Raw genomic sequence first — 27,713 nt, forward strand, 5'->3', positions numbered from 1 at the left:
GGGGGCCCCTGTGAGGATAGGATGCTGGACTAGATGGTGCTGATCCAGGAGCCATGCACTGACTGTCCAGAGGCAGTCTATTTGGATTCCTAAGTTTTTAGGAAGGTTCTGGACCAGATAGATCACCCTTGGCCTAATCTCACAGCCAGACTCTTCTTAGGTTTTATATATACTGACTCCAGTGTGCAAGGCAGGTCATGTCTCTGAATGCCATATGCTGGGAATGACAAGTGGGGAGAATTGCTGCTGTTATGCTCAGTTCCTGCTTGTGGGCTTCTTCCCATTGAGGAATCTGGTTCGCCGCTGTGAGAACAGGTTGCTGGACTAGATGGGTCCCCTTGGCTGCAGGGCTTTTACGTTCTTGCCATCACCAAGCGTGAGCTACATTGGATTATTTGCTTTCTTTTGAGCCTGCCTTTTCTCTGCTTAGTCTGACTCTGCCTTGCAGCTGCTCCAGATTGACATCCATGGCTGCATGAAAGTCATCCACAGGAGGAAGACGCGGCAGAGGGAGCTGCTGAAGTCTGCCATTGGGGAGGCAGAGAAGACAGAGCAGGTATGATTTCTATTTAATCATAAAAAATATTTGTGCCATTAAAAAAAATCTATCAAAGTGGTTTACAGCAAACAAGCAGACATTAAACCACACAAGAAAAAAAAACGCTTTGAAAAGTTAAAAACAGACCTCACCTAACCAGTGTGGAAGAATGTCTTCCTAATTGCCTGCATAAGCCTGGAGGAATAGTGAAGTTTTCAGCAGGCATTTAAAAGCTGGCACAGAAGGTGCCTTCTGAATCTCTAGTGGCAGAGAGTTGCACAGGACTGGGCCAATGGCACTCAAGTTTCACTTTGTTGTTGCTGCTGTCAAGTAAGCCTCCCCAATTCAGGGAATGACTGACGATGCTCCTGTAGATGATCTCAGAGATCAAGCTGTGATATTATAAGGGTTAAGGCAATCCATGAGGTATAAAGGACCTAAACTGATCAGAGCTTTATAAATTAATACAAGGACCTGGTTCAATGGGAAATGGGCAGCTGGTGCAGCCGTTTTAACAAGGGGGTCCCCTGTTCTTGACCAGAACTTCTCACCAGCCATCTGGCCACAGCATTCTTTTATCAGCTGGAGCTTCCAAACCAAACCCAAGGGCAGCTTTATGTGATCTCTGCCACATCTCCTTTTCCAAGCTCTGCTGTGTCTGTATGCTTCACTGGAGGTTTTACAGCAGAGGTTGGGTAACCATCGGTCAGGGATTATTGAGCTGTGATTCTTGCGTTGCAGGGAGTTGTGCTGCATGAATCTTCATGGTCGCAACTCCAACTTCCATCCTCAGTGGCTAGCATCTGGAGTGCCCCTAGACCCATTTCAGTGGTAACTGGGCAGGAGAAATTCTTGGAAAGGAGGTAGACATGGGCCAAAGCCGCCTGCCACCCAAAGCAACTAATTGTTCCCTTCTTTTGCAGGCCCCTTCTGCACAAGATCCAAAAGGTATTTGTCCTTTTCTGTTGTTCCAAACTAGTATTGACAGTCCAGCCAGTCTACACAATGGTGTTTTGGGTTGGGAAGAGCTGCCCATCTTCTCTTTTGCAAGCCCCTTACTTTGGCCTGGCCTGGAGTAGTCCATTAACCTGTTTCCTGATCAGGGGAGAAGAAAGTGGCTGCCATTTTTTCCATGTGAAAAACACGGCTGTCGGAAGCATCCTTGCTGCTCTTTTGTGAATTTCATTTATATTCCACCTTTCCTCCAAAAAGCTCAAGGTGGTGTGTGCAGGGTTCTCATCCCATTTAACCCCCCTCACAATAAGCCTGTGAGTTAGGCTAGGCTGAGAGGCAGTGACTGTGACCCAAGGTCACACCTAGTGAACTTCATGCCCATGTGGGAGAGTTTAACTTGGGCCTCCCAGGTCCTAGACTGGCAAACAAAAACTGGAGAGTTGCTGTTGCGCTCTGGTCCTGCTTGTGGGCTTTGTGTTGAGGCACCTGGTTGCTGCCATAGTCCCGTGTAGCCCAGCCATGGCAGAGCTTAGTAGCGGGAGAGGCCAGCCAACCAGCCAAGTCTCAGGGGGATATTTGCCTAGAGGCAGAGTCCATATGCAAGGTTCAGTCTAGTCCTAAGGTCAGGAGTATCTCAGTTCACATAGTCCAGGGGTCAAGAAAGCCGAGAGTCCAAGGTCATGAAAAGCAAGAAGCAGCAAGGTCTGTCCGGGAACAACAAATGTTGTTTCCAGTAACTGACTGAGGCTGGAAATCCTGCTTAAGAAAGCTAGAGCCTGCTGGTTCACATCAGGAGAAGGCTGATCACCAGCAGGTGAAGTCACTTTGCCTCCTGCCTCTTCAGGCTGCTGCTCAGCGGATGAAGCCAATTTCTGGTCCATGACACTTGCCCCTGTGAGGAGAGGATGCTGGACTATATGTGCCCCCTTTGGCCTAATCCAGCAGCCAGGCTCTCCATAGCTTCTTATGGAGCCTCCAGGCTCAGAGGCAGGCTACCTTGATCCCAAGGTTTTTAGGGCATTTGGCCACTGCGAGAACAGGATGCTGGATTTACATTCTTCTGTCTTTGCGCAGCCCAGTCCAGGCATGTCCAGGTGGCCGTCCAAAACCCAAGCAAGAAGCTCATCCCCCTGAAGGCCAAAGAGGGGCTGGTTCCTGCTTCCTCAAAGAGGGCCCTTTCCCCACGTGTCCCAATGTCCAAGCCCAAGACCGTTTCTGAACTGCTGCGGGAGAAGAGGCAGCGGAAGGTCCCACAGCTTCTCCTGCACCCCTCGGTAATCATTCAGCAGCCAATGGTTCCAGCCGGTGCCCAGGTGGCAAGCCAGCTGCCATACACCAGGGGGTCAGCACTCCCTCCAGTGCACTCAGTCCCATCGCTGGGAAGTCAAGTGAAATCTCCGGAAACAGGGAGGGGAGAGGATCCCCCTGGGAATGGCAATCAAGACAGCAGGGAGGCTGCAACCGGGACAAGCACTGCCGCACCTTTGGCGCACCCAGCACCGGCAGGGCAAGCTACCCATTTGCCCACCTCTCTGAATCCTGCTGGTATCCAGGGGGCTCTGTGTCTGCCTCATGTTGTTTCTCAGCAGAGCCCAGCCAACACAGTGCCCATAGCACTGGCGCCACCAGGAGTGGTCTCCCAGCCTGGGGCCAGCGCAGTCCCCGGGCAGCAAGTCCTTCCTATCACCTGGGTCTTGACCACGCAGGGCCTTGTCCCCATGACCATTGTCAGCATTCCCAACCAGGGAAACCAACTGCCACCCACAAAAGAACCACCCAAAAACCTGGGCCAAGTGGCCAAGGCATCTTCTGCTCTCATGGTTCCAAATGCTGCAGGCATGGCTCCAGTGGCCTTTGTGCCACAAAAGCCACACCCGGTGGCCACTTGTGACAGCCCACAGAACCACAGGGGCTTTCAGCAGAGTGGCCTGTCACCTCCTCTCCTGCCTGCCACCTCGTGCTCCACGGCACCCCCTTTGCCTAACATTTCACTGGGGAATGCCCAGCCCTGTCCTGTTCACGTGAAGCCGGCACCCCTCCAGAACCAGGTCTCCGGAGACAGCTCCCACCCTGCCACCCTGGGAATCGTCCAGGACCCAGTAGTTCAACCCCACCCTGCCCCGCTGCAACAGGACAAGATCACCCCTGACTACAGCTTCATCTCTCTCAAAGAAGCGGCGGTGACGAAGGAGTGGGCCAAAGGAGGGTCAGCAATGCTGCAGCCTAGCCTGCCTTACATGCCTGCTTTCCTGTGTAGCTTGAAAGCCCTCTCCATGCTGCTGCTGAACAAAGGGGCCCTGGAGCACAGAGTGGTTTCTCTCGTGGCCTCCGGAGAGGGGGTGGAGGGGCCTAGCCAGCCAGATCGCAACACTCAGCTTCGGGCAATGGTGCAGCAGAACCTCCAGGACAACCCTGCCTACCAGCTCCTGAGAAGCCGCTTCCTGGCCACCTTCACCTTCCCAGCTGCCCTTGCAGCACTGGCTCCTTCCAGGGTGACGACAACCCTATCAGGCAGCGAGTGGGGCAAAAGCAGCCAGGAGGAAGACTCGTGTGCGTCACTGTCACTGTCCGAGGAAGAGGAAGAAGAAGGTGCTGAGACTGGGGCAGGATCCTGTGGAGCAGCAGCGGGTGAGCCCTGGGAGGCAGCGGAGGAGCAGGAGGTAAGCCTATTTATGTTAAACAATTTATTCTTGAGACGGGGGGTTGGACTAGATGACCCATGGGGTTCCTTTCAACCATACAGTTTTAGGATTCTAGGCTTTATATCAGTGGTTTCCAAAGTGGGTAGCACTATCCTGGGAGTTAGTGGGATTACTTTGGGGTGGGAGATGCTAAAAGGAAAGGAGGTGGTGGTGGTGCTAAAGGTGGTGATTTAAGACTCCTGCTAAGTGATTTTAAATCAGGAATTTGGAAATTATTGTCACTTCATCAAGCCCATCCACCACATTAAGAATTTTAATAAAATTATATTATTATCTCATGCACCTCTCTCTCTTTCTCTCTTGCAGGAGGCAGGCATGGGCAGTGCAGAGTTTGACCAGCTCAGTTCCTCTGGGATTCGGAGAAGCTCCCGGCTAGAGAAAAAGCAAAGGCAGCGGTGAGAGGAATCAGCTCAGTAGCCCCTTGGATTAAGGTACTCTCTCTTTTTGGCTAAGTTTTTTCACTTCCACCCAGAAAGCATGAACTTACAAAAGAGTGAAGCCAGCACACTGGAATGTATTTGGCATTTATCTAGTATTTGGCATTTATCTGTACTGACAGGCAGCTCTGGCAATTCAGGGTTTCATGCCTAGGGGTCTTTCTCCCGCATTCCTGTCTGGAAACACTACCGGTGGGACCTTCTGCATGCAAAGCAGGTGCTCTAACCCAGTGGTTCCTGCCTTCTGCTTTCCACCAACTCATCTCCAGAGCCCCTACCTTATAAAAAGCATTATTTGGAATAATGGTTTGCACAACCCACTAAGGAAGATAAAGTTGGGATGGCCATTTGTCAGGAGTGTTTAGCTGCAATTTTCCTGCATTGCAGGGGTTGAACTAATGACCTTGGTCCCTTCTGATTCTAAAATTACATGATTCAAAACAGTCACAATTAATTGTACATTTATTCAGAATCAAATCAAACCTTCAGCAAAACTGATGAACTTGATCCAGTGTTACCAGCTTTTCAAGTCTGAGAGTCACTTAGGAGTCTTAGATACCACATTTAGGAACAAATTCACTGTTCAGTAAATTCTTAAAGCTGGATGAAGTTTCCCATTGCCTGATTTAAAGTCACTTAGCAGGAGTCTTAAATCGTCATCTCTGGTGCCCTCTGCCTTCCCCTTGCCTCTTAGCAGCACCCTGCTCTCCAGGGGGGTGTTATTGCCCACTTTGGGTACCACTGCTCCGGCCACTGAGCTACGTCCCTTCCCAGTGTTTCTCCATCAGTAATAAATGCTTTGACCCTTCCCATCAAACTTTCTTCTAGCATAATTCCAAGTGTGAATCTTTGTCTCTGCTTTTTGTTTAGGCATCTGCAACATCTCAGAGACAGAGAGGGTGGTCTACCTCAGCCCCACCACTAGTAATACTTCAGCACGCCAGTTTGGAACTCTTTTGGTTTACACTTGGTTTATACCTATTTGTAATAATTTTGTGTCTGTGGTCCTCTTTGTGGGAGAGAATGAACTATCCTGTATATTTCCCTTTTCCAACTGATTAATGGAGTTTTCATTCACTGTGGGAGAGCAGCCCCCTTTGTTTTGGGTAGCCACAGATATATTAGCCATAAAGCCCAACGTCATAAGATTTATTGATGGCTGTGGTGGGGCTTTAAATAGTTCTCTATTGTTATGCCCTTTAAAAATACCAGACCACAGGATCTTTTTTTTGTTTTGTATATTTGTACTGTTGTACATGTTTAATTGATTTTGTTGTTTTCCTGTAAACTGCTTTGAGGTGGTTTTTTTTGTTTTTTTGTTTTTTTTTTTTACAATCAAGCAATAAATTCTATGAACTAAAAATAAATTAAAAATAAATCTTCCAGTGTGGTTTCTGCATTGAAGGGGGTTGGACTAGATGACCCTTGGGGGACCTTTACAACTCTACAATTCTATGATTCTGTGATATTTGGACCACAGAAGAGGGGAGTGAGGAAGGTTTGTATGCTTTGTGCAAATAGTTATTACTCCTGTTTTCTAAAGAAAAAAAAACCTCTACCAGGATTCTCAGTGGCTGTCAAGGGTTGGGTTTTTTTTGGGGGGGGGAGGATCTGATTCTCTACCTACCAGAACTGGAGCTGCCCCTGGGGGTTGAACCTGGGGCCTTCTGCATGCAAAGGAGCTGCTCTGTCCACAGAACTTTCCTATGAGTTAAGGGGCAATCCCTCCAGAAAAAGCTAATATGCTAATCCTCATGGTTCTGAATAAAGAGCTGTTTGAAGTGATTAGTAGGAAACTGCCTTGCAGAGTCCATTTAGCACAAGGTGTTTTTTTGTTTTTTGTTTTTTGTTTTTGCAATGACTGGCAGTTTCAGAGAAGTAGTCTTCACTAATCCTACCTAGATCCCGTTGGTGGTTGAACCTGGGACCTTAGGCATGCAAAGCAGCTGCTCTGCCCACTAAGCTATGATAATTGTTTCTGAAACCTACCGCAAGCTCATCTTGTTGGCCAGACCCCAAATCTGAAAATGATTTATGATCCAAATTCCACTGGCTGGCAAGACGCCAGTGAGGCTGAACTGAGAACATGTGCAGAGGGAGGTAGAGGGGAAGCCCAGGCAAGAGCTCTACTCCTGGACCTGAACATTATATAATACATACTTTAATAATGTAAAAGTTTACATATTATAATATATGGTATTTATCTAGTTCTGGGCACCCCAGTTTAAGAAGGTTATTGAGAAGCTGAAACGTGCAGAGGAGGGTGACCAAGATGATAAAGGGTCTGGAAACAAAGCCTTATGAGGAATGGTTGAGGGAGTTTGGTATGTTTAGTCTGGGTAAGAGAGATTGAGAGGAGATACGATAACCATTTTCAAATATCTCAAGGGCTGTCCCATGGAAGATGGAGCATGCTTGTTTTCTCCTGCTCTGGAGTGTAGGACCTGAACCAAGGGCTTCAAGTAACAAAAAGAGATTCTGACTAAATATCAGGAAAAACATTTTGTCGGTAAGAACTATTTGACAGTGGAATTGACTCCCTTGGAAGGTGGTGGACCTTCTCCTTCCTAAGAGGTTTTTAAACTGAGTTTGGATGGCCACCTGTCAGGAACTCCTGCATTGCAGGAATTTGGTCTAGATGAGCCTTCCAACCCTACAATTTCATGATATTATATATTATTATAATAATATATTAAAATATATAATATTAATGTATAATACAATACAAGAAATTATTATATAGTTATGTTATAATTACCTCTGCCCTGAAAAAATGGCGTGCATATTTAAAGCAACCATAAGATAGCATAGATCCTATCCACAACATATTCTTATTAGTGTGTGTGGGGGGGGAGGAAGCTGTTCCTGATTTCTGTAGGAACCCTGGGAAAGCTCCTGGAACTCCTGAAATCTCACACCACTTAAAGATTGGGGTGGCGTGTAGCACTATATTGAAACCCTGCAGCTTCATCCAAGAATCTTGGGAACTATACTTTACCCTCTGCCCCAGAGCTACAGTTCCCAGCATCCTTAAACTATTCATTCCCGGGATCCTTGGGTGGTGGGTAGCCATGTGTGTTAAATATATGATGTGTGTGCTGAGATGGTTTGCACTCAAATCTGGACACTTTGAATTGTACAGAGGGACATTTAGTCCAACCCCTGCATTGCAACAGCTTTTGACAGACATGCAAGACAAACACTGGAAACTCACCAGGCCACGGGTTTATCTCCAGATAGCACGGAAATGCAATTCTGATTCCCGCACTGTCCTGGCCTGCAACTTCCTCTTCCCCAGGGGGTGGGGTGTGTGTGTTCTGTTTCTCGCTGCCTTGGCCAGTTCCCCTTTTGTGCCCTGCCTTGCTTGCCAGCTGGCCTTCTTTCCTTTACCCAAGACAGAGACTCAGCGTGGCAGAGGGGCTGCTGGGCCACTCCCCAGGTCTTGGGGGAGCCTCTGTTCAGGAGGTGAGTGGAAGTTCATTGCTTTGAGCATGGGAAAAGGGAAGAGGGGAACCACAACCTCTCTCACACATCTTTTTGGAGTGGAGGTGGCCTGGGGAAAGGAGAGGAGATGGCTAGTAGCCAAAGGCTTCCTGTGATTTCTATTAGGACAGGTGTGTGGGAATATAAGAACATAGGAAGCTGCCTTGTACTGAGTCAGACCTTTGTTGTCTACACTGATCGGCAGTGGCTCTCCAGGGTCTCAGGCAGGACACATTCCCAGCCCTACTTGGAGATGCTGCTGGGGATTGAACTTGGAGCCTTCTGCATCTGAAGGCAGTCCTGTATTGGGAAGTTTTTAAATGTTTAATGTTTCATTATGTTTTTATATATGTTGAAAGCCACCCAGAGTGGCTGGGGCAATCCAGTCAGATGGGTGGGGTATGAATAATAATAGTAATAATAGTAGTAATAGTAGTAGTAGTAATAATAATAATAATAATAATAATAATAATAATAATACGTGCCTATTTTCATCAGAAAAATGTTGGAGGGTATGCATTGTGTTGTTTTTTAGTAGTATTTTGAATTTGGCTTCGGGTTGCTGGCAGGGCTTGTTTATTACATTTGGAAGGGAGAGATGCTGTAGCTCAGTGGTGAAGCACTGGCTTTTCATGCAGAAAGTCCCAATGGGATCTTAATGTAGGGCTGGGAAACACTCCTTAATTGAAACCATGGAGAGCTGCTGCCAGCCAGCTGGCTGAGCCTAATTCTGAATATGGTAGCTTCCTATATTCCTGTTTTATTCAAAACTGAGGACTAGAATCTTAAGTTGGTTTTAGGGGAAAGACTGCAGCTCAGGTGGGAAAGCACCTGTTTTGCATGTAGAACAAGAGACTCACACCAGTCAGTGCAGATGGACTAAAATAGATGAACCAATTCATTCTGTGTAAGGCAGCTTTCTATGTTCCTATTTAATTTAGCCTTTTGTTCAGAACCATGAGGATTAATACTTTACTGTGTGTTAAAAGAAGCAGCCACAGCTCACTGGCAGAACACCTGCTTTTCATGCAGAAAGTCCTAGGGTCAATCCAGGTCAGGCTGGGAAAGACTCCACCGCCTGAAAAACCTAGAGAGTATGATTCAGTATAAGACAACTTCTTATGTTGCATCAATAGGCATTAAATATGACAATAAAAAATAGAAGAATCCTCCTCTACATTCATCACCATAGCAGGGATACCAAACTCTAAAGTGATCTCTGTTTGCTTTTTCCCTTATGGAACAGTTTAATAGATTTCACCCTAGGAATGCTCAGGTAATAATGGAAAGGGGTGGGTAGTGGGGAATTCTGAGTAGGGGTTTGAGGATGGGGGATTTGATTCTGAAACAATACCCAAAAAAAGTACTTCTCTGAAGTGTGAAATGCAGTTCACCAGACAGGTAAAGGTACCCCTGCCTGTACAGGCCAGTCGTGACCGACTCTGGGGTTGCGTGCTCATCTCGCTTAAGAGGCCGGAAGCCAGTGCTGTCCGAAGACACTTCCGGGTCACGTGGCCAGTGTGACGAAGCTGCTCTGGCGAGCCAGCACCAGCGCAGCGCATGGAAACACCATTTACCTTCCCGCTATAAAGTGGTACCTATTTATCTACTTGTACTTAGGGGTGCTTTCGAACTGCTAGGTGGGCAGGAGCTGGGACCGGACAACAGGAGCTCACCCCGCCACGGGGATTCGAACCGCCAACCATACGATCAGCAAGTCCTAGGCGCTGAGGTTTTACCCACAGCACCATCTGCGTCCCTCACCAGACAAGTAATAGATACAAAAAGGTAGAGCTCAAGATAAAGTGTGCATAAAAATGCATATAAGCGTGCATGAAAACGGAATGATACACAGAAATGTGTCATATTTGGGGAAATTGCTTTGCAAATATGTTTGTGTGGTAGGCCAAATTGCCTGCAAAGCATGTGCATATTAAGAGAAAGTTGCACTAAGAACATAGGAAGAGCCTGCTGGATCAGGCCAATGGCCTATGTAGCCTAACATCCAACCAGATGCTCCAAAATGAAACCGGCAAGCAGGACCTGGGCACAAGAGCAACTCTCCCCTCCTGTAGCTTCCAGCAACTGGTATTCAGAGGCATTTCTGCCTCTGACAGTGGAGGCAGAGCTTAGTCATTTTGGCTAGTAGCCATCAGCAAGGGTTTGGACTAGATGACCCTCAGGTCCTTTCAACTCTGCAATTTTGTAGTTCTTTGATAGCCTTCTCATCCTCCATGAATTTGTTCAATTCTATTTTAAAGCCCTTCAAGTGAGTTCCAGAGTTTATGCTCTGGGTGAAGAAGTCCTTCCTTTCTTCTCCCCTGAATCTTCCAGCACTAAAATGCTGGTGAATTCTCACAGAAACTTAAAATATAACAAACTGGAAATGTGAAGAATGGAAGTCAGGAAAACACCTGAAAGTGGGAAAAGCTAAAATTGCCAGATTTAGAAATACTGAGTCAGGAGAGGGAGAAGGATGTCCTTTGTGTCATAAGGCCACCTTTGAGGTCAGAAGCAATTCAGGGAAGTTTCCTGCTTGCTCTTTCTCTGTCTGCTGTTTTCTCCAAACACGCAAATCTAAACCAGGGTGTGGGTGACACATCTTGTGGTTGTTCCTGATCTGTAGGTAAGGAAGCTGAAGCAGAAAAGGGCCAGGCTCAGGGTGTCCCACTCTGCAGAGGGAAGCCCTCTCTCTGTTTTAGGAGTTGTGTGTTTGTTTTGCTTTTAAATAATAATAATAATAATTTTATTAAAGATTTTCATGGTTCACGAAAATGTGCATTGTCTTTTTTCAAGTCATATAGTCCTTTTTTACATTTGATGTGAGACATTATACATATAAAATAAATAGTGAACCTACCCAAGTGACACTGGCATAAAACCCCACAAACATACTAAATATTACTATAGCTGCTAGGCAGGAGAACAAGAGCCAGAGAGGTGTGTATGAACTGAGCTGGAAGCAGATTGGAAGCTGGAGACACTGCTTGCTCCGTGCTTGCTCCAAAACTGTGACTAATGGACCCCCAAATGGAACTTGGCACCTCTGGTCTCTGCTGACCTTCATTCCAACGAAACTGAACCCTGGGTGAGTGCATGGAACCTTTGCAGTCTCAACGCTGCTCAGAAATTGGGGTGGCGTATAACAATATGTTAGTTTTGGCCATAATAGATAGTGAAAAACTACATGTAGATTTAGCAGAAGCTGAATTGCAGCAGAACAGAAATGGAACCGTTTGTGACAAGTACAGAATGGAAACCTTATTTCGGTGACCTTCCAGGGCACATCTCCAGCACTTTTTGAAGAGCAGAAGGCACTCCTTATTTTCCCCTCTGCCATGTCTGAGCCGGATGATGACAATGAAAGCTGCTGGAATAACCTGGAGAACTACCGTGTAAAGCTGATTTCAGTGGTTGACCCGTCCAGGATAACCCCTTACCTCCGCCAGTGCAAAGTCATCAACCACGATGATGAAGAACAGATCCTTAACGACCCCAGCCTTGTGATCAGGAAAAGGAAAGCAGGTAAATTTTCAATAGCTCACTCACCACTAGCCTTGCACATAAGGTAAAGGTAAAGGTACCCCTGCCCGTACGGGCCAGTCTTGACAGACTCTGGGGTTGTGCGCCCATCTCACTCAAGAGGCCAGGGGCCAGCGCTGTCCGGAGACACTTCCGGGTCACGTGGCCAGTGTGACAAAGCTGCATCTGGCGAGCCAGAGCCGCACACGGAAACGCCGTTTACCTTCCCGCCAGTTTTTTTTGCTAAAAACATTTTTTAGACAAGTCGGTCTAGATGTTTAGAAAGTGGGTGTAATTTTTAATCCATTTTAGTATATTTTTGTGTGTTTTACATTTTTATTGATTTTCTTGTTTTATCTTTTTGAAAACTGTTTTGAGGTCTGATTGTTTTTACAATCAAGTGCTGTATAAATTTTATGAATTAAATAAATGAGTAAACCAGGCCAGGGTCAGGAAAAATTTTTTGGGTTCTGAGATACAGCAATCCTGATTTATTTTATTAGGTAGGTGAGGGAATATACTTAACTATATTCTATCCCCCGCATGTGTGGATTAACAGACAAAGGGGTCAGTTTACTGCTTACGTTTAAAAGTGCAGGGCAGAGCTGTTTAAATCTCATTTTAGGCAGTTTAATTGAAAGCATAGGAATTAGTCATTAGGCTGATCTCCCCCTTTGTTACCCTGTTTATCAAAGAAACAGGTTACAGATTGAAAAGTAAGCCTAAAACATATAGTTTATTTGCTGTTAAGCATTTGCTGTTAGTTGCAACAGCATTAAAAGTACATGCAGGTAAAATACTTGTGTTTACAGCAGAAACAGCATCAGGCATGTGCCAGATGATGGAGCAAGTAGAGGTACATCTACACCAGTGTGGTGTAGTGGTTAAGAGCGGCAGTCACATAATCTGGGGAACCGGGTTCGTGTCTCCGCTCCTCCACATGCAGCTGCTGGGTGACCTTGGGCCAGTCACACTTCTTTGAAGTCTCTCAGCCCCACTCACCTCACAGAGTGTTTGTTGTGGGGGAGGAAGGGAAAGGAGAATGTTAGCCGCTTTGAGACTCCTGAAGGGGAGTGAAAGGCGGGGTATCAAATCCAAACTCTTCTTCTTCTTCTTCTTTATGGCTGGTTGAAGGGGCGGGGAGAAGGAGCAGCAAATACATTTTGCTTCTTCTCTCCCAAGAGAGGAGGGAAAATGTACCAATTACATTTCTATGGTCTGAGTCTGCCTATCACCAATATAGCCCCATGGTCTTAACTCATTCAAAAGTGAACTAGCTAGAATAGGCATTGTTAGAATTGACTGTTTATCTCCCACACATCCTCCAACCTAGTTTCTGACACCTTAGGCTAAATACCCTTTTCTTCCGTGTTTTTTTCAGGGGTACTCCTTGATATTCTTCAGCGGACAGGTCAGAAGGGCTTTGTGGCCTTTCTTGAGAGCCTGGAGCTCTACTATCCTCAGCTCTACAAGAAAATCACAGGCAACGAGCCCACCCGGGTTTTCTCAATGATTATAGGTGAGTATAGTAAATTTTGCTGGTGGGTTTAAACACCCTTCCCTTGCCTATCCATGACCCCTAATAGGTGAGAGATGCTGATCCTGGCAACCCCAAAATGACATGCTGAGAGTATGGGGTTGATTGAATGCTATTCATGATTTGCAGAGGGTTGGGCTAAATGACTCTTGACTGCCTTTTCCAACTCTACAATTCTATTTCCTCCCCACAGACACGGCTGGGGAGTCCAGCCTGACAGAGCTGCTGATGAGCGAGATCTCCAAGCTCCAGAATGTTGTGCGCGAGGAGCGGCGGAAGCTCCAGGAGACGGGTGTCCTGCTCCGGGCCAAGGAGGATGTCATCAGGGAGATGAGGGTGCGGGACAGTGTCCTGCGCAAGCATCAGGAGCGGGCCCACAAGATGAAGGAGGAGCGTGACAGCCTGAGCCGGGAGCTCAAGTGCTGCAAGGATGAGAACTACGAGCTGGCCATGCGCTATGCTCGGCAGAGTGAAGAAAAGAATGTGGCACTCATGAAGAACCGGGACCTGCAACTGGAGGTTGGTAACCATCTTACGATCTGTGGCAGCTGAGGAGTGGGAGTAGGGTGGAGTAATTAAAGCAGAACAGGGAGAAAAGGATTGGTTCTTGAAACGTGGCTCAGGGTGATAGAGAAGAAATGCATCAATGGGCATCTGCAGGGATTCTTCCAGGCTACGTGACCCTTAGGAGTCCCTCCTGATTTGACAGTTCTATGATTCTGTGACCTCAAAAGTTGGCCGACTCGCCTTTGATGGGAAGTTTTAAAACAGAGATCGGATGGCCATCTGCTCAGGATTCATGCTTTTTCCAAAATAAGATTTTATTAAAGATTTTTCATAATAAAAAAGATAAAATGAAATAAAAACAAAAAAAGAGAAAGAGAAAATGAAGTCTTTCAAAAGTAGTTCTTAACCCTTGCCTCAAACCGAAAGTGGTGAAACCTCCCAGCACTCACCTGGGAGCTTTCCTTTCTGCTCCCAGTCTCTTATTCTGGGAGGTTTTCCCTTCCCTATCTCTCACCATCCATTACCTACATGTGTGTGCAATCTTTGGACCGCCAAAATGCCTCAAAGCAGAGGACACCAAAGGAAAACAAAAAAATAGAAAAAAGGAAAGAAAGAAAGAAAAGAAGAAAACTAAAAAGGACTTCCAACTTTCTGTCAGTTATGTAAAAGAATTTATTCAAAAATTCACTCTAGAATGACATCCAATTGATCTACTTTCTGTTAGGCAATATTTTCCCAATCTTCTGACTGAAATGTCTCAAATTAATTCATTTTCCTTTTTACACAAAGTCCAAAAGGTGCTCTCTAATTTTTGTTGTTAATAAGTGTCAATGGTTTTTCTCTACTCAAACATATCAACTTTGTCTCAGATAACCTCAATAACAGTTCCTCCATATTAAACAATAAGTCTTTCCATCTTTGTTCACACAAGAGTCTCTCTGCTGTGTTAATATATTAAAATAGCATTCCTTAGTTTTTTCCTTGCTATGTACCGTATTTTTCGTCCCATAGGACGCTCCGTCCCATTGGACGCACCTAGTTCTTTGGGGGGGAAATAAAGGAAAAAATTTTTTCCTTTATTTCCCCCCCAAAAGCAGGTCGGGGAAACCAAACCAGGTCGAGGAAGGGCGCTGCACCTCCCTGAGCTTGTGGGGCTGGCCGATGTCTGCCTCAGGCGGCAGGCTGCTATCCGCAGCGTGGGGAGCCCTGCGGGGAACCCCTGCAGGACTCCCCACACTGCGGATGTCTGTCCGGCGCGCGGGGCGCTCTGCTTCAGGGCGCTCTGCCCGCCCGGCGGCAGGTTGCTATCCGCAGCGTGGGGAGCCCTGCGGGGAACCCCTGCAGGGCTCCCCATGCTGCGGATGTCTGTCCGGCGCGCGGGGCGCTCTGCTTCAGGGCGCCTGACGCTCCAGGAAGCAGGCTGCTATCCGCAGCCTAGACAGCCCTGCTGGACCTCCTGCAGGGCTGCCCGGGCCGCGGATGTGCTCCCGAAGCGCCGGGCGCTCTGCTTTCAGGGTGCCCGGCGCTCCAGGAAGCAGGCTGCTACCCGCAGCCTAGACATCCCTGCCGGACCTCCTGCAGGGCTGCCCGGGCTGCGGATGTGCTCCCGAAGCGCCGGGCGCTCTGCTTTCAGGGCGCCCGACGCTCCGGGAAGCAGGCTGCTATCCGCAGCCTAGACATCCCTGCCGGACCTCCTGAAGGGCTGCCCGGGCTGCGGATGCGCTCCCGAAGCACCGGGCGCTCTGCTTTCAGGGCGCCCGACGCTCCAGGAAGCAGGCTGCTATCCGCAGCCTAGACATCCCTGCCTGACCTCCTGCAGGGCTGCCCAGGCTGCGGATGTCTTCCTGAAGCCTGGAGAGCGAGAGGGGTCGGTGCGCACCCACCCCTCTCGCTCTCCAAGCTTCAGCGAAAGCCTGCATTCGCCCCATAGGGCGCACCCAGATTTCCCCTTCATTTTTGGAGGGGAAAAAGTGCGTCTTATGGGGCGAAAAATACGGTATTTATTAATTCGTACCCAGTACCATACCTTCCGTTCTCATTTCTTGTTATATTTGCTGGGGTTTTACATAATGATTTTAAAACGACCCTTCCATTCTTTTCCCAATAAAAAAACAACCAGAGGTTTGATAGCTTTTCCCTCAGAATTTACTCCAAGTTGTACACAAGAGTCATTTATCTCTCAGCTCTATCACTGCCAGCTAAGGATGTCTTTACATCTCTGTATCCAAGGTTTCATTCCACTCCCAAAACATCTCAATTACACCATCTGTCCGGGATTCTTTAGCCAGGATTTCTGTATGGCAGGAGGCTGGACTAGATGACTCTTGGTGGTCCATTCCAGCCCCACAATTCTATTATTCCTTTTCGTCTTTGCTTCCATGGGCTTTGCTTCCCTCTGCTCAGATTGACTGTCTGAGGCACAGCCTGATGAAAGCAGAGGATGACTGCCGCCTGGAGAGGAAGCACACCCTCAAGCTCAAGCACGCCATTGAACAGCGTCCCAGCCACGAGGTGGTGTGGGAGATACAGCGGGAGAAGGAACTGCTCCTGGCTAAGAACAAGGAGCTGGAGAGCACCTTGCAGGTAGGCACAGCGCCAGGTAGGTAGGTAAATGAATGAATGAATGAAAGTGACATTTGAAAAGGGAGAGCCCAGCGGCAGCTAGATCAGATCAAAGAGGGCTCATCATAGCCCATCGTCCTGCTGTCACAGTGGCCAAATGTCCCCGAGAACCTGGGAATCTGGTGGTTCTATAATAACATAAGCAGAGCCCTACTAGATCAGGCCAATGACGCCCATCCAGCCCAGCATCCAGTCCTCACAGGGGCCATCCTGATGCCCCAATGGGAAGCCCCCAAGCAGAACCTGAGTGAAACAGCAATTTTCTGGCTGTTGTTCCCTATCATCCAGTATTCAGAGGTAGAGTGTTCCTGAGCATGAAGGTTCTGCTATCAAAACAGGCCACCTTAAGAAGAACCTAGCAGCTGGACCAGGCCATCATAGCCCAGCAATCCTGTCTTGAAGGTGGCCACCAAAGTACCTCAATGGAAGCCTACAAGCAGGACCTGAGCAGAGCAGCACTGCTCTCCCCACATGGGATCCCCAGGAACTGTTATTCAGAGGCATTTACTCCTCTACCAAGGGAGGTAAAACTTTCTCTAGTCTTCAAGGGTAGCCCCACCTAGAACTAGTTGCAGCAGTCAGTTTGCCCACACCCCTAGGTTACCAAGACAGGGTCAGGAAAGGGTGCAGTCAACTTGGAGGAAACTGCCTTATTCTGATGGTGCCTTTGGACCATCTAGCTCAGTATTGTTGACACTGACTGGCAGCAGGGGTTCCCCAGGGTTCCAGCCAGGGAGATACAATTCCAGTCCTCATGGTTCATAATAAAGGGCTGACTTGAACAGGAATATGGGGTGCTGCCTTATATTACATCAAAACGTTTGTGGAAATTGACTAGCAGCAGTTTTTCAGGGTTTCAGGTAAGGAATATTCCAAGCTCTGCTTAGGGAAGTCACTGGGTATTGAGCCTGCAACAATCTGCATGCAAGACAGATGCTCTTCCACTGAGCTACAGTCCTTCCCTTAAAAAAATAAGTTTCTAGTCCTCACAATTCAGAATAAAGGGCTGAATTAGAAATATAGAAAGCTGCCACACACATAGTCTATCTAGGTATCTTCTCCATGCCAGGCAAATACTCTGTTACTGAGAAAGATGGGCCTCACACGTATTTTTCTCTTTCTGCTCCAAGGTCACCAAAACAGGTGGTTCTGAGGAGGAGGACATCTCCATTCAGGCCCTGCAGGCAGAGCGGACACAGATGCTGGGGGAACACCAGAAGCTGGTCAACACCATCTACGACCTGCGCCAGATGCTGCGGCGGACAGAGGACAAGTGGGATAAAGTAGGTGGCTGGCTGGGAGCCCCTTTCTGGGGGTGTGGGGTATATGTGTGTGGAGAGGAACGAGGAAGCACATGATTTGATACTACAGGTGCCACATAATACCTGTTCCACATTTGCATGAACTCCATCTTTAATGTAGCAGCTTCAGACATGTGTCAGAAGCTATCTTGCTGCATTTCTACCCAAAAATATTTTTATATGCATTTCTTATTGTTGTTGCATAGGATAATGCATGGCTGTGTCCTCAGATAAGTAAGTAAAGCATTTATTTCATTGCAGGAGGGATAAAAGGGGGTCAGCTGCTTCATGCAGCTGAACTGTATAAATGAGGTTTAATAGCCCATTCCTATGCTTCACTAATCTGTCTGAGAATTAAATTCTGCTAGGGGGCTTTCTCCTGTCAGAAAGTCTATGCTTGCCCCACAGTGGCGTACCGTGGGTTGTCAGCACCCGGGGCAAGGCAAGTAATTTGCGCCCCCTAACCCGTGGATTTGCGCCCCCTAACCCTAACCCCCAGATGTTGCGCCCGGTGCGGCCGGCCCCCCCTGCACCCCCACGCTACGCCACTGTTGCCCCATGCTTTGGAATATGGGCTTGCATCCATTTCCCTTTGATGTTAACCCACACATGTGGGGTGCCAGAGGATTAAATATAATTAATATATCTTCTTACCAATTTCCATCATATAAATAACGGCATTTAAATACATATATAGACAGATTTTATCCTGAAACATGCATTTCAAAACACATTCTGGTACATTCCCCCCCCCCCCCAATAATGCTCCTGTTACAGGAAAAATCCGAGGGCTCCCTTGGACAAAACAAAGACACCAACCAGGATAACTTGGAGCAAAACAGCAGCCTGTAGGCTTGGCCTTTATTGAACTGTTGCAACAGGGTATTCCCCTCACGTGCAGGAGAGAGGAAAGACCCAGAAGAATAGTGTGCAAGGTCTTATAAAAACTTTTGAAATTCCCCTCCTCTAGATCAAGCCCACCCCCAGAAACATCATGCATACATTACAGAAAGGAGGGGCTGAGGGAGGCATACATTACAGAAAGGAGGGGCTGAGGGAGGAGTTGGTGGTAACCTGAGTGTCTTGTCACCTGGCTGGTTCCTCCCTTCCCCCCTTCCCCTGATGAACTTCCAGGAACTTCCAGGAGACAAAGGGGACTTGGCAGTTTCCTGCCCCCTGAGGAAAGATCTGATCATTGTCCTTTGTTTCAGTCCATGCTGAATCCACTCCCATATGCAGGTTCTTTGTGATCTTGATTGTCTTCTGTCTGGGACCATCAGGGTTGGCATAGCAACTGGGCAGGGCACCTGTGTATGTGCTGGGATGCTGAAGGGATTATGGCTGCCCTGTATCAAACCTGCCCCATTTTGTAGTCTTTCCTTCATGGAGTAAAATAAAAGTGGAACAGTGCAAATCCAATGTATGGTTGATTTTCTATGAATTTATAACAGAAGCATAGCGTATGTAGTGTGTGAGTGTGTGTGAAGTTTGTACAAACAGAATGATTGGGGTGGGGGGGTTCCTGCTACACTCCAGAATATGGGGAAGTGCAAATGGCAAATGATATTTAATGTCGCAATCCACATATTATTCTGGTGTGTCTGTGTGCAAATTCATAAAGTTGTAGAGTTGAGAGGGACTTCAAAGGGTCATCTAGTCCTACCCTTTGCAATGCAGGGATTCCAACAGAAGACTCCAAGACAGGTTGCCACCCAACCTCTGTGGCACAGGAGAAATCTCTATTGCTGGCCTTCCAATGCCTTCTGTGCTTGTGTTGGCAGCTTGTGGGAGAGAAGGAGATGCTGGAGCTGAAATGTGCATCCCTGCAAAACGATGCCCAGATATACCAGGACCGCATTGAGGTCATCCTGAAGCAGATGGAGGAGGTGGCTTCTGAAAGAGATCAGGTAGGGGCTGCCAGGGCAATGTCCCCTTGCACCTCCCCACTCAAAAAATGGCCAAATACCCGTAAGGAGCTAGGAATCAATATACGCTGCCTCTGGGCCTGGAGGTTCCATAAGAACGTAAGCAGAGCCTGCTAGATCAGGCCAAAGGGGCCCACCTATCTCACCCTCCTGTCCTCACAGTGCCAGCCAGATGCCCCAAAGGGAACCATAGAAGTAGGACCTGAGCACAAAGCCTTCTCCCCTCCTGTGGCTTCCAGCAACTGGTATTCTACCCCCAAATGAACAATAGCAAATGAACAATAGTAATTGTAAATCTTTTAACATTGTTTTTGATGTATTTTGGATTGTTGTAACCCACCTTGGGACCTTAGGCGTAAGGACAGGTAATCAATTAAAATAATGTTAATAAAAATTAATGAAAGAATATTTTACTGTGTTTTTCACTCAACTGGTCTCCTTTTTGAGGAAGGGCGTAATAATAATGTTTCATGCCACCCCAATCTCTGAGTGGTATGAGATTCCAGGGGTTCCAGGTGCATTTACCAGGGTCTGTTTTTCCTTTTGGCCAGTGAGGCACAGTGGAGACTGTGGTGTTTTTATGATATATATATATATTATATATATATACAACCTGGGTTTAGATGGAGAGTTCAGAGCAGTCACATTCATAACTCATAACAATAATAAAAAAATTATAATCATAATCTTCTCCCCACCCACTCACCCACACCTTGCTAGGCCCTCCTGAACCAAGAGGGATTCCACAAGCAGTTCTCCAAGAGCCTGATGGACAAGGATCTCTACCGGAAGCAGATTCGGGAGCTGGGCGAGAGATGCGATGAGCTGCAGCTGCAGCTCTTCCAGAAAGAGGGGCAGCTGCTCAGCACTGAAGCCAAGTTGAAGAAGTTGCACCTTGACCCTTCGGCACTGGTAAGCTAACTCTTCCAGGTGCTGCCTCTGGTTGGCCTGTTCCCTTCCACCATGTTAAGAGAAGGCAGAAATGCTTCTGAATATACCAGTTGCTAGAAACCGCAGGTGGAGGAGAAAGTGTTCTTGTGCTCAAATCCTGCTTGCAGTTTTCCCATAACGGGCAACTGGTTGGCTACTGTGAAGACAGGATGCTGGAATAGGTACTCCCACTGGCCTGATCCAACAGGCTTTTCTTAAGGAGGTACTGTATCTCGAGAGAGCAGAACCTCCTTGCCCATGGGCAGTCTGCCTCCAAGTACCAGTTGCTGGGAATTGCAGGCAAGAAGAGTTACTGTAACACTTGGGTCCTTTTGCGGCTTTGCGGCTGGTTGGCCGCTGTTTGAACAATATGCTGGACTAGATGGGTCCCCTTTCAGCACCCAGGCGTTTATTATGTTCTTCCTCCAACTGTTGAGTGTCTCAAGTGGGTAGTGTTGTTGTTGTGCTCAGGTCCTAGAATCATGGAATTGTAGAATTGGAAGGGACCCCAAGGGTTATCTAGTTCAACCCCACTTGTGGGCTTCACATAATAGGCATCTGGCTGGCTACTGTGAGAACAAGATGCTGGACCACATGAGCCTTTGGTCTGATCCAGCAGGCTGTTCATGTGGATGTCATTAAAAGGGATCTACACAAACTAATGGAGAACAATGGATGCTGGCCATGATAGCTGTGCTCTTTTTCCACTGTCGGAGGCAGAATGCCTCTAGGTGCCAGTTGCTTGGAAGTGCCAGTGGATGTGCTGCTGTTGCACCCATGTCTTTCTGCTTCCAGCCTGACACATGAACCACTACTCCAAACCCTAAGAATGCTTGAAAATGTACCATACTTCAGAGTAACTATTCATTGAATTAGGCCCTGGAGTGCAATTTATCACATTCCTCTGATGTGCTGGCTGTGATGTGCTCTTGCTCTTCATGTCTCAGTAACCTGGATTGTTGGGGAATTGACTGCTGCAATCTTCTTCTTTCTTCCTTGGTGATCACTCGTAGCCGAGTAAGATTGTCTTCCATGAACATGGTCTTAGCAGTGAGTCTGTAAGTCACTGTGGAGGCCAAAGCGCCCTATGTGGCCCTTGAGGACTGCACAGAGAGTTCCAATGACACAGCCTGCAGCCATTGAGAGACATACAGGGGTACTCAGATTCTGCCTCGGTGCCCCTTTCTTCCTTCCCTGTCTACTAACCCCTCACCAAGCTTAGGGTCAGACCTAAGCAACCTCATGCTTAGGTCTGACCCACGCATGAAGCAGGGTGAAACAGGTGCCTCAGGCAGCAAGGTGGTGTTCCATAGATACCCCACCTACTCAACTGCCTCCTCTGCCTTCATTGCTGGAAGAGAAGCAGTGCTAGATTGGCAATTTCCAGTGAGATCTCATGGAGTGCGAGCGTTGTCATGAGAATTTGACAGAAATCAGTGTCTATGCCACTAGACAGTGCAGTGGGTAGTGCAGTGGCAGTGCTGGCAGAAGTGAGTGGCGTGGCAGTGGTGCTGGTGGTATGGCAGCCAAATGGGATGCGTCACACTTGTTCATGCTGTACTTTCTCTGGAAATGTGCACACATGTGTGTAATTTAATTATTCCCACTTCCTAACCTTTTACAATGATCTTGCAATTCCAGACTTCAGATTTCGAAGAATCCTCCAGGAGCTCCCAAGAAGTGAGTTGTGATCAACGTTCTTGGCTCAGTGCCTCTGCTGTTCTGATGTCATTTGTCTGCTTCATTTGGGGCTGAGGGTCAGGGTCAGGGGTCCGGTTAGCACATAACCTTTAACTGACTTAGGTGGAAAACCTCCAGCCCACCAAGCCTAAATATTTGGCCAACAAAATGGTTTGGGCAGATGCCTTCTGTTTCAATGCCTTTCCAACGCCTGCTGAAAACTTTTGCATTCCATCAGGCTTATGAAGGTAATGAAGAATACATCTTTTTCTGATTTTAACCTATTTTAACAAAAAAAAAAATGTTGTCCTGAGCTGCAATGGGATTATTAGTAGAGAGGACTTCTTCAAGGGATTTTTTTTTGTATGTATGTCACTGATTAGCTGGGGGTCCTTGTGCTGAAGTTCTGTGAAAATGTGCCTGATTCTGATTGCTTTTGTTTTCTGTTTTCCTTCATGGGTAAAGAATAAATCAGTGTTGATCATTTGCAAACAGAGGTTCTTATTTCCCATTCTTGAAAAGGATTTTGTAGAATTGGAAAATTCTACAATTCACGGAATGACAACCAAAATAATCAAGGGATGGAATGACTTGCCTATCAAGAAAGGTTGAAGCATTTAGGACTTTTTAGTTTAGAGAACACAGGGACATCCAAAGAAGCTGAATATTGGAAGATTCAGGACAGATGAAATAAAGTCCTTCTTAGTTAAACTGTGTAACTCGCTCCCCCAGGAGGCAGGGATGGCCACCAATTTGGATGGCTTTAAAAGAGGATTGCGCAAATTCATGGAGGAGAGGGCTGTTGATGGCTACTAGCCATGATGGCTATGCTTTGCCATTCATGGTTGGAGGCAGTAATACTTCTGAATAGCAATGGCTGAAAACCACAGGAGGAGAGAGCTCTTCTACTCAAATCCTAGTTGCTGGTTTCTTTTTGGCATCTCATTGGCCACTGTGACAACAGGGTGCTGGGCTAGATGGGCCAGTGACCTGATCCAGCAGGCTCTTATGTTAACTCTCTTTCTCCTTTCCTTGCATGAAGCTTCCTCCCCATGGAAACCCGGATGAAGACATGAAAGGTGCAAACAAAGGCAAGTTCTTCCAGGGGCTGCTGGTCTTGCTCTCTACTGCTTAGGTTGCTTCTGGTATCCCACTTCAGAAATGCTTCTCTCAGCCAGGGCTTGCAAAACTAATTTGGGCCTACAGTGCCAGCAGCCTGCATTTGCAACTCAACAGACAGTTTTAACCAAGGATACCTCTTTCTGTAGCCATCTCCACCACAGTTGGAGACAGATAGCAATGCTTCTAAATACCAGGTGCTGGAAACCACAAGAGGGGAGAATTGCTTTTGCACTAGGGTCCTGCTTGCAGGGTTCCCACAATGGGCATCTGCTTGGCCACTGTGAGAACAGGAAGCTGGACTAGAAGAATCCCCTTTGGTCTGATCCAGCAAGGCTTTTCTTCTGTTCTTATGACTGCATTGTTCCTACACTCCTGTCTTGCTTGAGGTGGGCATCTGGTTGTTTACTGGGCAAAAGAGGCTGGGCTGGATGAGTCTTTGGTCTGTTTAGCAGCCAGGATCTTAATATTCACAAGTGGGCAATGCAATGGCTTTACATATGCTTATCTTGCACCAGAAATCCCTGGATGCACGTTGGTACACTAGGCCTTAAATTCTCAACAGCAAGTAATAGTTGATCAATAAAATTAACATGTTTCCTTTTCTCTCTCCTTCTCTATCTCTCTGCAGAATCCTCCCAGCAGCAATTCAGCAAAATCCAGCTTCTTCCATCCCCAGGGGTATTTTATATCTTTATTTATATAATATATTTATATACCACATAAGGCTGTTTACAGAATTACACATACAATATATACTGTGTGAGTTTTAATCTGATTTGAGACTATTGCTGTTTTAGCTTTTCAAAAGTCTTAAATTATTGCAGTTAATTTTCCTTAGTGACACTATTACACGCCAGTCCAGTCTCCACAGCAATATAAAACTCCAGGGGTCCAGGCATTTACCATCTGCACACCCATCAGGGATTCCAAGATGCTTGCCAGATGCCAAATTCTGGGCATGGATCTAACACAGATCACCTTTCCTGATGCTCCTCACTGTAGCCTACCTTGAGTTCAGCTCTAGCTGTGGAGGAGCCTTCCATGCAAATTAGCAGGGTAGCATGACTGAAATTAATCAGGCCCCAATTCTGCTTTGCGTTTCCAGGAAAGCAGTCCACTCGATGGGGATGTGGCAGAGAAGGGGCGCCGGCGAATGAAGGACAGTTTTGAGCATTACCGGAGGTAAAGCACACGTGCCTCATATGCTTGCCTAATGCAGACCCATCCCCATGTTGCTGCTACAAAGTACAGGAAGGAGAAGAGCCTGACTGCTGAATCAGGCTACTTAATCCAGTATCCTGTCCTCACAATGGCTGACCAGATGCCCCAACAGGAAACATGCAAGCAGGATTTGATGGTGATGATGATGATGATAATTTTATTTGTATGCTGCCCATCTGAGTGGGTTGCCCCATGCACTCTGTGTGGCTCCCAACAGAATATTAAAAACACGATAAAACATCAAACATTAAAAACTTCCCTAAACAGGGTGACCTTCAGATGTCTTCACAAGAGCATTCTCTCCCCCTGCCCTGTGTTTTCCAGCAACTGGGATTCAGAGGCATTGCTGCCTCCAGCAGTGGAGGCAAAGCATAGTAATTGTGGCTCCTAGCCATGGATAGCCTTATTCTTTGGTCTTCCTCAATCTATTTGGCAGAGGGAGACTTGTGAGAAATGAGATGAGGTGACCACCAACCTCTGGGAATGGTTAGTAATAATCAGGCTGTTGTGATTAATTATGGATTTCTATTTATAATTGCAGGGGCTTAGGCTAGATGATCCTTGGGGTCCCTTCCAACTTTATGCTTCTATGAATTCATGGAGAATAAGGCTACCAACGGTTACTGACCTCAACTGTTGGAGACAGTAATGTTTCTAAATACCCCCAAATTCATGGGAATCCCAGAAGTTGCTGCACTTAGATCCTATTTTCAGGCTTCTCATTGAAGCACCAGTTGGCCACTGTGAGGAAAGGATGCTGGACTAGATGGGCAAGTGACCTGATCCAGCCTCAGCCCAGCTCCCCTGGTGTTCTGGAATAATAGAACTGTAGAGCTGGAAGGGACCCAAGGACCATTTAATCTAACCCCCTGCAATGCAGGAATTGCAACTAAAGCATCCCTGGCAGATGGCTATCCAACCTCTGCTTTAAAACCTCCAACCAAGGAGAGTCCAGCTTCTTCCTTAGACTGAAGGACTGTGGGCACTCCTGCCTCCAAAGGTGGGTTAGGACACCAGCACCCCGTTCAGGGTTTGTTGGGTTCCAACTCCCATCAGCCATCACAGAGATGATGGGAACTGTGGTTCAGCAACATCTGAGGCGCAACAAGTCCCCATCCCCCGCACTTTAAACCAGTTTGGACCTTAACTTTGCAGAAAGAGGGCCCTGAGGAGAGCCCAGAAGGGCAAGTACTACACCGTGGATTGGGAGAACACGTCAGGCAGTGACAACACAGACACCGAAGGCTCCTGAGGTTGTGTGCTCTGCAGAAAAAGAAATTGTGGATCCTGGAGGGCCTGTCTTGAACACAACCCCATCAACAAGGTTTCTAGTTCCCAAGGGACACAGGGCATTTATAGGTGACTTTTTATGAGCTGTTAACCTGATTCACTTGTAGGAAGATTAGACACTGGCTCTTTAGTGAGCTTTCACTTTGATTTGTTTGTGGGGAGGTTAGATGTTGTGTCAAAGCCAAGAATGATCATCTCACATTTTCCGCACACTACATTCTCCTTGTAGCAAAAAGTTCAGTCTTTGGGGGGAAGTGGGTGTGATCTGCAAGAGCTCCAAATCAGCTTTCGTTTGCATCATCTGAATTTGCTGGTACATAACTGAAACCCCACCACAGAAAGTTGGACCCAAGATGTGTGGAATATAGCACTTATGGAACACAACTCACCATCAGAGGGGGATAAGAGGAATTAAAAATGAAGATGGGTTTGTATGGACTCGATTTAAATCTTTTATTTAAATACAGCGATTTCTCTTCTGCTTCAGTCACAGCAGCCAGTATGGAGAAATTATCTAAATGTTCTAGATGAGAACTTAACTTGTAATGTAAGAGATTTCACAAGTCTGCTTGAATGCCATGTGAATTACTGCATTCAAGACAACATCTGTGCATGCTTTAAAATTTAATAAATATTAATTTTTTTAAATGATTATTTTTAAAAACAAACATCTGGACATGCATTTGTCCTGGAAGACTTGGTAATTGCTTTAACATTTTTCAATACAGTTTGTAAAAAACCAAAAAACCCTGAAACTCACCTGAAAATGGTGATGATCTGACAGCATTGTTGGGCCTACACTTGTTTGACAACACCACCACAAAAGGGACTGTGCACCAGAAGGCTCACGCAGGCATCACAACCTTCAGGAGAGATAGCCCAAGGCAAGAGCAATCATAGTAAAATATGGTTAAATCTGATCCCTACCTAAGCTTGCCACATTCTTCTGCTTTAGCCCTGCTGTTCTATTGGTTCATGGCTGCCCTTCAATTGGGCTGAGTTCACTGTTTTGGATAATTGTCACTCTTTGAAAGTCACCCTGGGAAGGACAATGCAGAAGGATTACATTGGAAAAGGTTCAAATTAATAACATCAATATACTACGTGGAGCTTGCCTATAGGTAAAGGAACTTCCCATACATAAACCATTCAGAATAATTTGTTTTTTTAATTTATATACAGATCAGTCTTGTTAAATAAGTACAATAAAATGAACTTAACATTTTCTTTCTGCTTGACTTTGGAAACTGTCAGTTAAACTCTAATTGTCTGTATAAATATGGATTGTGGCTTCGACTATGATACTGTGGGTTTGAGGGGGCAGTCTAGATGAAGCCCTGAGGCCCCTTCCGATTCTTTGGGTACTGTGTATGGTGAGAGTTGGAATTTAATACAGGAGGCTGCTGAACTGTCAGATAAATTTCTTTGTAACATAATGACCTTAGCTGGCCACTTCAGTGTCCTTATTAGCATCCCAAAAGAATAAGCTCCATTTCCAGAGCTACAACCAAATGACAGGGCTTTCTAGTGACCTTGCTAAGCCTGGCAGGACAGCTTATTCTATGGCATTAATTCCTTCATGCACAAAGTAAACTTAAGCATTTGGTTATATGAGGCTGGTTATCCCACATTTTAAAAATCTGCTCTGAATCTTCCAAGGTTCAGCTTCATGGGATGAAAGGTCAAGGGTTTGTTTGTGCCCACAGATATCCTATATTTAGAGCATGACCACACCCATTGATGGGGCAACTCTGCCAAAACCAAGAAAGGAAGAAATCCCTGTGCTCAGAGGAGAAAGCACATTTCAAAATCAGACAGCATGGTGAGCAACAGGAGTGCCAACTTGAATAAAATAATTTTTTGGGGGGTGGCACACATGATGTGCTGCACGAACATCATTTGAATGGCAATGCCCATCAACTTGGGGGGGCAGCCCCTTCAA

At 46.7% G+C, this 27,713-nt stretch overlaps 2 protein-coding genes and 1 long non-coding RNA gene across 7 annotated transcripts in view; 2 read left to right on the forward strand and 1 right to left on the reverse strand.

Annotated features, from left to right (window-relative positions):
- The window catches only part of SNAPC4 (small nuclear RNA activating complex polypeptide 4), a 38,092-nt gene extending 32,073 nt beyond the window's left edge, over positions 1–6,019 (forward strand). For all 5 annotated transcript variants that reach the window (XM_083722043.1, XM_083722044.1, XM_083722045.1 and 2 more), the window contains exons 20-24: positions 449–556; positions 1,462–1,486; positions 2,567–4,152; positions 4,501–4,625; positions 5,502–6,019. In XM_083722043.1, coding sequence (XP_083578169.1) covers positions 449–556; positions 1,462–1,486; positions 2,567–4,152; positions 4,501–4,593 — 1,812 coding nt within the window. In that variant the 3' untranslated portion in view covers positions 4,594–4,625; positions 5,502–6,019. The remainder of the gene's footprint in view (positions 1–448; positions 557–1,461; positions 1,487–2,566; positions 4,153–4,500; positions 4,626–5,501) is intronic.
- Positions 6,020–7,987: 1,968 nt separating this feature from the next.
- On the forward strand, positions 7,988–26,996 carry CARD9 (caspase recruitment domain family member 9). Its single transcript, XM_083722331.1, has 13 exons — positions 7,988–8,096; positions 11,396–11,639; positions 13,018–13,155; positions 13,367–13,692; positions 16,084–16,263; positions 17,433–17,585; positions 19,385–19,510; positions 20,249–20,440; positions 22,100–22,138; positions 23,181–23,229; positions 23,889–23,938; positions 24,366–24,442; positions 25,637–26,996. The coding sequence occupies exons 2-13, from the start codon at positions 11,453–11,455 to the stop codon at positions 25,731–25,733; spliced, it is 1,614 nt and encodes a 537-aa protein (XP_083578457.1). The 5' UTR covers positions 7,988–8,096; positions 11,396–11,452; the 3' UTR covers positions 25,734–26,996.
- Positions 17,691–18,342, reverse strand: LOC310836879. Its single transcript, XR_014560293.1, has 2 exons — positions 18,153–18,342; positions 17,691–17,999 (listed from the first exon to the last, which is right to left on the reverse strand). It is a non-coding gene; the product is annotated as an uncharacterized lncRNA (long non-coding RNA).
- Positions 26,997–27,713: the final 717 nt, after the last annotated feature.

Source organism: Podarcis gaigeae (genome assembly GCF_964106915.1).
Source record: "Podarcis gaigeae genome assembly, chromosome: Z".
Lineage (NCBI taxonomy): Eukaryota > Metazoa > Chordata > Lepidosauria > Squamata > Lacertidae > Podarcis > Podarcis gaigeae.

Excerpts from the sequence above, each read along its gene's own strand:
- CARD9 (XM_083722331.1), top strand. The coding sequence starts at position 11,453 with ATGTCTGAGCCGGATGATGACAATGAAAGCTGCTGGAATAACCTGGAG. Across the intron at positions 13,156-13,366 it reads GGTTTTCTCAATGATTATAG|ACACGGCTGGGGAGTCCAGC; the intron begins GTGAGTATAGTA and ends TCCTCCCCACAG. Across the intron at positions 16,264-17,432 it reads AGCTGGAGAGCACCTTGCAG|GTCACCAAAACAGGTGGTTC; the intron begins GTAGGCACAGCG and ends TTCTGCTCCAAG.